The 9769-nt window shown below is 38.5% G+C and overlaps 1 protein-coding gene across 1 annotated transcript in view; it reads right to left on the bottom strand.

Moving 5' to 3' along the window:
- The window catches only part of LOC119430125 (potassium/sodium hyperpolarization-activated cyclic nucleotide-gated channel 4-like), a 40578-nt gene extending 36320 nt beyond the window's left edge, over nt 1-4258 (bottom strand). The window contains exon 1 of the mRNA XM_037697562.1: nt 4106-4258. Coding sequence (XP_037553490.1) covers nt 4106-4258 — 153 coding nt within the window. The remainder of the gene's footprint in view (nt 1-4105) is intronic.
- Between the last annotated feature and the right edge of the window lie 5511 nt (nt 4259-9769).

Here is a 9769-nt window from a genome sequence, read left to right as displayed (position 1 = left end):
AATAGGAATTAAAGTGACAAAGACATTTGTTAAAGACTTTGAAATTTAAAACATAGTACTTAAACTTGTAACTGTTAATACTTTGTAGTTATAAGATATATACCTTACATATTTATATAAAAACGGGGATTTAATTAAAAGCCAAGCCTAAGGACTAAAGGCATGCTCACATGTACGAATGAATTAGAAGGTTTTGACCAGTGCAGGCCTTTTAGAAGTGTTTTATGGAAAGAAAATTGCTAAAATTCTAGCATTTTTCCAAACAGACTTTTTTAATGGCTGGCTTTATGTAATTATGGTTCATCTGTTTTATTTATTTCAACTTCTGCTGTCATAAATAAATAACATTTGCCATGCTGATTTATTATTTAAATATATTCAAATATTTTTCTCAATGTATTTGCTAATTTTTTATTTTTTTTTTAACTTCTGAATCACTTTATTTAAACTATAACTTTGGAAACATATAAATCATAAGATGTCAAAATTATGTAAAATTTAAAAACATCCCCAAAGTTACTCTTTGGCTTGGAAAACTGCCATGAGCATTTCTAGAATGAAAATAAAAGGTAATAAATTACACGTCCCTGAACATCTAGGTGAAAATTAGCCTAAATCTCTTAAAAACATAAAGTTTTGTAGCTTTTTGTTCTTATTTTCAACAGCTGAACTTGGCACAATATCCAAGTCATTACTTTCCAGATATAACTTTCTCTGAGCTGGGATACAATTCAATTCAATTCTGTATAAAATTGTGCATGAATTATTCTTAATTTAAAACACTGCAGTCCAGAAAAAATGAGCTTCCATGCTGAATATGAACCAGGGACCACCAGTTGATGATCACTAGTATAAAAATATATCTGTCAAACAAATAAAACTTCTGTTTATTATTTAATTAATTTATTTATTTTTGCTAATTCAGTACTATAAGATCCTATAAAAACATAAATAACGCTCATTGTTCTTAATATTTATTCATCAACTCAGTCATTTGCAATTTAAGATCATTGTCAAGATTTGTGTACAAAGTATTTTGTGCTATTCTTTTAGTTTGAGTAAACCTCTTTAAAGCACATGGCATGATGCCCCTTAGCTCGTGACTTCTTGACATTTGTAAACACAGATTTATATAAATCTTCTCTAATTCACAGCACATTGCCAGTTTAGAATGATGCTTGTGCTGCAGGTTTCCTGCCTCCTTGACTTTACTGTATGTAATGAACCAGTTTGTGTTTACTGTGAGATCAGATTGTAATTGACGTACATATCGTGTTTTTCAGATTTATATATATATATATTTTTTTCTTGGAGTTTAAGTGCCAACAACTGTTAAACTAAACAGATGAAACACATCAGGCTGGCTGGCTCCATGTCTCATTGTATGCTGCTTGCTGGTTTGTTAAATTTTGTTCAAATTGCACCATTAAAACCCAGCACGAATCTGTCCAAACATTTACTTCATTAATCAGGTACCAATGCAATGATGTCACTTCGGCACTTTCGCAGCTTCGGACATTATTGATTATGTGGCTTTTGCCAAACGAATCAAGTTCCGACACAGAGCTTCAAAAACATTGTGTTGTTGTATTTTTATATATACCCCGGAGCATCAGCTTCACTACTTCTGAGTTTTTTCCGTTTGTAAGCATTTTTGCTGGCACAACAGATTTGGGTTTCTTTTGTAAATATATATAAAAAAAATATATTATTATTATTATTATTTTGTATTTTACCTTCAAGTCTTTGAGTTTGGTTCTGCATCTTGGGTTCCATTTTGTCACTAAATGATCATAATTACCTTTACAAATTGGTCTACCATATTTTTCGGCCTATAAGTCACATTTTTTTGCATAGTTTGCATACCCTGCGACTTATATGCCTAAGCGACATACTTTGTATTTATGGATTTTTTTCCCATATTTATAAACCAATTTTTGGCTTGAGATATGTCCATTTTCATTCATTCTGACTGAAAATATTGAACACAACTATTTTCAGCTGCAAGATGGCACTCAAGTTGTATGGCATGCTGTTGTATCGTGTAATAGGTAAAAGTGGCTATTAATAACAAATCGGGTTGCCACAGTCTGCCACCTTCGTTCAGCTCACCTGGAGCAACTATCAAATCAGCTTCGTTTTGCTGCGCCACCCTGGTGAAGAGCAGCTAATTTGACCATTGAAGTGCATTTAATAAGGAAATGTTCAACTGAGACATACCTTTAGTATAAGGGTACAATATATGTTATGTGTTTGCTCGAAATTATACACATAATTGTTTTTAGGTGGTTATCTTGTTAAATTTTTTGAAGAAATGCACAGCGAGTCCTCCCATGCACGCACCTACTTCCGTGTATTGGCTTTTGAAATGCAGCTGATTTGACCATCAAAGTGCATTTATTAAGGAAAATTTAGACTGAGACACGCCTTTGCTATAATTTTGAGCAAATAAATAATTGTTTTTAAGTGTTAATCTTGTTAAATTCTTGTTAAAATCCTCCCGTGCACACTCCCGCGGCCACCATTTGGCAGCCAATCGATTTTTGGCACAACACCGGCCCACATTTCCGGGTTGTCAGCAGTGACGTGTACCAAACGTAACGCGTCAGCGGTGATGCATAATAGATGCAACATGTATGGCGAAGCAACATTTTTATGGATTTTTCCACATTATTAGACATATTTGGACTGATGCAACCGGGCAGTGCGATGTGTACGACACAAAAAACGGTATAGCAGCAGAAGCAAAGAAAATTTAGGATGGAAAAAATTGCAACAATCTAGTTTAACAATCTGTGTTCAATGGTTTTGTAATATTGTGTTTGAAATAGGGTTTAATTTAAAAAAAAAGTGTTGTAAATTGGTTGCTGGTTAGAACTTTTAGCAATAACATCCCTCACCTTATCTGTGCATAAATGAAAAGAAACCAAGCTAAAATTAGATAAAGTTTAAACATCTCAGGGGAAGAAGTTTGCATCACCTGCCTGTTGTTTAGTCTAACTATGAGAGAGGCAGGCTCAGTGAAACAAGTGAGCCTGTCAGGGAGGCAGTGAGGCAAGATAAACTAAGAACATCATATCTTGAAAGATGTAACTACCCATGTGACATCCGTTCTGGTACAGCGAGTTCCACTTACAGCAGAACAGAAACTGGTTCCTGTACATCTAAAATGTGGCCTCCTGGAATGTTCAACTCTACGGTTATTCAGGTAATTATGCCAAAATAATGATGTGAAAGTCTAAATAATCAATGTAAACAAAGCATGCAAAATGACACAGTTCACATTTGCAATAAAAGGAGTTTAAACAAATAATATAATGAATTATTGGCTAAACAATATAAAAAGGTGAGAGCAGGAAGTGAATAGAGAAAAAGTACTTTACTTTAAAGTCACAGAGGGACAGATTCATTCTGGCACTTTATTTTTTCACATCACAAAGATCCAAACATTATGGCATGCCCCTCATGGCATCTAAACTCACATAAATACTGCTAAAACAACATTTAAACAACTACTCTCAGCTGTGTTGTTTAAAAGTTGGATTTATGTTGATTTAGTGGTGTCCAGACTCCCATCTGACAAAACCTGATACAATACTGGGGTAGGACTCTTCTTCAGCACACAGTGCTCACATGAGGCCATCTGGTGAAATGCATGTTAGATATAACACAGTGCACTTCCATAAATTAATAAAATAAAACTCTATAATAAGCCAGATGTAAACAGATGTTCTCCTCCAGCAACTGTTTTTAGAGAACAACAAAGTTAACGCACAGATTGGAAACATGCACAGCATGTAAGATCAAATTCAACTAATATGAAGATGAAGCCAACTTCGAATGACTGATAACCACAAGCACATCTTCCTTACAAAAAAAACTTCCCAGGAAATAAAATTATCAGCAAACAGAATAAATGTAGACGAGCGCAGTACATAAATATCTCTGATTCGGGATTTAAAATGACAGATATGCTACGTAATCTTTCCCAGGAAGCTAAAGGGTTTTAGTGCCGTAATTACCGAAGCTGATGGATGACACAAGACAGGAGCATAATCTGATTTGAACAGGAGGCCGCAGGACTGTGTGCAGAAAAAGAACTTACCACCATTTTATTTTTGGACACCCAGCAGTCAGCGGGGAAGTCCTGCAGCATGGGCACCAGGAACTGCAGGCAGCCGTCCCAGTGACACAGCAGCAGCATCATCCCGATAAGATTGACTATTCGCACCATGGCACTGGCCAGGTCATAGGTCATGTGGAATATCTGAAGAAGGGGAGATGAAGAAAGCAGGAAATTGGTTAGAGTGATGATTAAACCTTCTGACTATCTGTTCATGAACTCTCTCTGAATTAGACAAGACGTGCATCTCCTGGAGGCATTGTCTTTCTCAATGGTGGGGCCGATCCAAAGACCTCACTAAGCCATCAAATTGGTAGTAGCGACGGGCGGTGTGTACAAAGGGCAGGGACATAATCAACGCAAGCTTATGACCCGCGCTTACTGGGAATTTCTCGTTCATGGGAAATAGTTTCAATCCTCGATCCCCATCACGAGCGGGGTTCAATGGATTACCCACGCCTCTCGGAGGTTAGGCACTGCGGCAGATGTGCAGCCCCGGACATCTAAGGGCAGCACAGACCTGTTATTTCTCAATCTCGCGTGGCTGAATGCCACTTGTCCCTCTAAGAAGTTGGACGCCGACCGCACGGGGCCGCATAACTAGTTAGCATGCCGGAGTCTCGTTCGTTGTTGGAATTAACCAGACAAATCGCTCCACCAACTAAAAACGGCCATGCACCACCATCCACAAAAGTGGTGCCCTTCCGTCAATTTCTTCAAGTTTCAACTTTGCAACAATAACCCCATCCCCCCAGAATCCAAAGACTTTAGTTTCTCAGGTGCTGCCAGGTGGGTCATGGGAATAACACTGCCGGATCACTGCCGGATCGCTTGGTTGGTGTAGTTTACGGTCAGAACTACGACGGTATCTGATTGTCTGTTCCTGAACTCTCTCTAATTTGCACAAGACATGCATCTCCTGGAGGCAGAGTCTTTCTCAAAAAACGGCACAATGTTCTTTGGTTCTATACATTGCCTTTGCCATGCAGATGGCTGCTGGTGCTGGAATAAGACATAATAAGACCCTGCCAAAAAATAAAAGCTGGTGGAGGGAGATGTTGTTGTGTGTCCAGGGCTTCACTGGGGCATGGTCATCATTCATTACTGGAGCCAGAACTCTTCCTTCCAGGCTGCTGAATCACTTTTATCATCAGCTGCTCTGCCAAATTTAATAACGCTACAAGTAGAAGTGGCTGTGCTCCTGGAGGGAGCGTGCTCACTGGGTTTGTTAATCCTTACAATAAACATGCTCATAAGGAGCTGCAGGACTTCTAGACTTTAATGGCCTCAACCAACCAAAGGCTTATAATCCCATAGACGACCATAGTGTGCACTGCTAGCCACTCTGCTTCTTATTAAAATCCATTTGGTGCCTTTAAAGGACTCGTGAGTGAGAGGGGGTTATTCCATCTTCACTTTGTTGCTCAGCAGTAGTTAATATTTATAAATGCAGGTGAAACATCCTCATTGCCCAGGTTTAATCCTAGTTTTTGTCCCTGACTGCTTATTGTTCTGTTTCCAGCCGGATGCCCCCAGATGTGAGTATGTATCTGTATTCTCCCTCTGTTTGCGTGAACAAAATGAGGTTAGCAGGAGCTGATGTCTGCTGTAAGTGTGGTTGCTACTGTATCATCAGATCACCTCAATGTTGTTCTTTCAACAAACCAGGAAGAGGTCAGGGTTATACTCCAGGGGAAAAAATGGACAAGGACTTGTTCATTCATGAATGCAGTGCCCCCTTTCCCCTCTGTTTCTTGTCTCTTTCTCAGAATAAGTTTGAAGTAATCACCTGAGCTGAACGATTAATTTAGCAGTCTTTTCTTGATTTTTCTCTCTCCTTGTTGTCTCTATCTTCTGTTTACAAATGTACATAATAGATTAGCTTGTTTGTTTGTTTCTTTAAAGTAGCCTTCTTTTCAAATCCAATCATTGTTACTCATGTTATGCTGGCTAATATGCAATGTTGTGTGATGTCTGAATTCCTGATGGAGCTATAACAGAGTTCCATAAGTTGAAAGTGTTAAATTCCCTCTGTGGTGAATAAATAAATTATGAATACCCTTTCTCCATCTTGTGCGCTGAGTCTGATACATTTTTTATTTGTTAAATCATATTTTCAGACCGGAAAGGGATCTCTTGAAATGCAGGCTGCTTTTAAAACTATAAGCAAATGTCATTTTAAACACAGCTTTTATTTAAGACAAAGGACTGACAGGTTTAGTTAAAAAAATGTGATTTTTACATTTATATTTAGGTATTTGTAAAAGCATGTCTATTTTTGGCATGCCTATTCATGAAAATTATCAACTATACTGGCAGAAATTTTGATTTAAGGGCAGAGGTGTAGGAGATGTCAATCATTTTAAAGATCTATTGGGTTGTTTTACTTTTCCTTCAGTGCGCCTGGGAGCCTTTTTGTGCATTTAAACATTTGAAGAGCAACAAAGCAAGGCCTCTGGCTGGTTTGCAGTCTAGCTATTTGAATTGGTGCAAACATATAAATATCCTGATGCATGCTCAATAATCCAGGTAGAAAAATCTAAAAAAGTTCAATCTGGTCCTCTGGACATTCAAAAAAAACAAAAAAAAAAACAAAGCAAAACAACAACAAAAAAATGTAGAAACGTTTCGTCTCCCATCCGAGAGACTTCTTCAGTCTGAGGTGCTGTATTCAGCTCAGTCTCTTAAATAGCACCTTCTCAGGGTGGATCAACCAGTTTTGCTGCTGACAACCAAAACCAGCTGATCACATGCTCAAAAAGGACCATCAGCCTAACAATGGATCATTAGCACCCTGATGGCTGTTTACTTTTCACAGAGGGCTGACCACTGGTTAACATATGACCAGTGGTCATTCCATATGTTGAGGGAGTATCAGAGAAGCTGAGACGTTTATTTTCTTAACATAACGTCCCAGTGGCTTTTAAACCCCAAAATACATTACAGCAAAGACTGGTTCATCCCAAAGATCCAGTCCCCCGGCACAAACAAAGTAATATTGTGTATGCTGTTCAGTGTCAGGAGGGCTGTGATCAGTCTTACATCGGGGAAACAAAACAGCCACTGGCCAAAAGGATGGCCCAGCACAGAAGATCAACATCATCAGGCCAGGACTCTGCGGTCTACACTCATCTCCAGGCCAGCGGTCACTCTTTCAGGGATGAAGATGTGCACATCCTGGACAGAGAAGAACGATGGTTTGAGAGAGGAGTAAAGGAGGCCATCTTTGTGAAAAGAAACCGTCCATCATTAAACAGGGGTGGAGGCCTCCGGGTTCAACTGTCCCCCTCTTACAATGCTGTGATTGCTAGTATCACTCAGCCCTCTGTGAACAGTAAACAGCCATCCCACAGCTCTCTGAGGTCAGCAGACCAGATGTTTCTAGTGGTTCCAGAAACCCGCCATAAGCTCAGAGGTGACAGGGCCTTCTCTGTTGCAGGTCCAAGACTGTGGAATGAGTTACTGTATCACTGCATGTCAAGAAGTCCCCCTCCCTCACTGTTTAAGTCTCGCTTAAAAACCCACTTTTATTCCCTGACTTTTGACACTGTGATTTGTTCTTAACCTGTCTGTATTCTACAATATTAGCCATTTAGTCATTATCTTCTTCCATTCGTATCTTGACCTCTCTAAGTAGCTTTAAATATCTGTTAATTCCCTGAGCAAAACCAATGCAGACATGTTCTTGTTTTCAGTTTTCTACTTTGTACATCACCTTAGAACCTAGCTGTTTTTTGTAGCATTTTCTTTTAAATACCATTTTATTTTTCACTTGTTATTCTCAATTTGTTTGCATCCTTTATGATTTTCTATTGTTGCCTTTATTGTCCAGTGTTGTCATCACTCTTTGTTAAAACCATGTCTCTCTTTAAAATGAGTCCCCGAGGCTCAATGGGATTAACCTGAATAAATAAAGGTTGAATCTATATTTTTATTTTACTTTTTTTTATTTTTTGCTGTGTGCTTTGCTTGTTTGTTCCACTGTACAACACTTTGGTTGGCCTTGTTGCAGTTTTAAGTGAACTATAAATAAAGTGGTATGGTATGGTATGGTATGGTATGGTATGGTATGGTATGGTATGGTATGGTATGGTATGGTATGGTAAGGTATGATATGGTATGGTATGGTATGGTATGGTATGGTATGGTATGGTATGGTATGATATGGTATGGTATGGTATGGTATGGTATGGTATGGTATGGTATGGTATGGTATGGTATGTTATGGTATGGTATGATATGGTATGGTATGGTATGGTATGGTATGGTATGGTATGTTATGGTATGGTATGGTATGGTATGGTATGGTATGGTATGGTGATCACATTAAATCAAATACTGAAGATACTAGAGTAAAGTTCTTGTGGCTTTGCCAGTCATTTGCTCATTTGTTATATTATTTTATTTTAAGTATTTCAAGCTTTTCAAATCCAGGACCAAACAACTAAAAGTAGTAGTTCTTTTTCTTCTTTTTATTGTATTATATATGGGTGTTACCAGGACCTAAAAATGTTTTAAACATGTTTTTTGTGTCATGTGGCTTATCCCCAAGCCTGCCAGTGGACTATAGAGTCAATCCACTTCTGAAGCTGGATAAGTTCCTTTCAACATCTACCTGCAGAATTGGAATGATTTATTCCTATTTAACAAGAACTCCTGGTACATTCAGATGTTAGCTGTGCCCTCAAAAGACCTCTGTCACTTAGTTGCTGCGTGGAGAATAAAGCCTACGGGAACTGTGACAGGTAATGCCATGCAAATCTCCAGTTTGTAACCCAGACTGTACAGCGACTGTAGGAGGGTGAATCCTCTATCTCCCTTCACAGCTGCAGGCCATTCAAATACTGCCATGCCAAGCAGGAGCAGGCTTTTCATTTACCCCCCAAAAAATAAATAAAAAACAGCCGCAAGATTGGCTTATGGGGGGAGGAAATGAGGTCCGAGTATCTACACTCCTCATTTCACCTCTATTTTTTATTGTGTCCTCTGTAGTTTAAAAATATAGCCACTGACAGCAGGACTTCTCTGTTTAGTAATTAAAAAAAAAACTATAATTTATGTGAACACAAACATGTGCACACCACTGAGCAAGGAATGTGTGCATGTGTGTTTGCACTTTAGATGACAGCAGTGCACAACACAGCGTTAGATGGAGGATGATGGATTGCTGACTACTTCCTTTTAATTGATAGGAACGCAAAGTGAGCATGGCAATATTAGCATCAGCATAAACAGGAGAGCTTTGATTGATGAGAGCACAGACACACAACACAACAGTTCCTTACAGAAGCGAAGTACATGTTTCTTACTATGACAAACTCTGCAGCTGTTGAGATTGCCTTATTTGCCATTTTGTCTCTGTCAACTTTCAAACGCCTGTGCTTGATCACATAACGGATAGTAAAATCAGTTTCTGAGTGACGATTTCATAAAATACCACTAAGAGAGCATGGATACATAATAATACAGAAACAGTATCCCCAAAGCAAAGTAATGCAGTTGAGGGGGGGGGGGGGGGGGGAGAAAAAAAATACTTTTACTGAAACACAGTAGTATATCCTTGCTATTGTTTCCTAATTTAAATTAGTCAATAAAAAGAAATTCCCAAGACCAAAATATGTATCCTTGTTAACCAACACCAAGGCT

The sequence above is a fragment of the Nematolebias whitei genome, chromosome 2 (genome assembly GCF_014905685.2).
Source record: "Nematolebias whitei isolate Nwh7 chromosome 2, NemWhi1, whole genome shotgun sequence".
Taxonomy (NCBI): Eukaryota; Metazoa; Chordata; class Actinopteri; order Cyprinodontiformes; family Rivulidae; genus Nematolebias; species Nematolebias whitei.
This window is presented reverse-complemented; position numbering and strand designations above follow the sequence as displayed.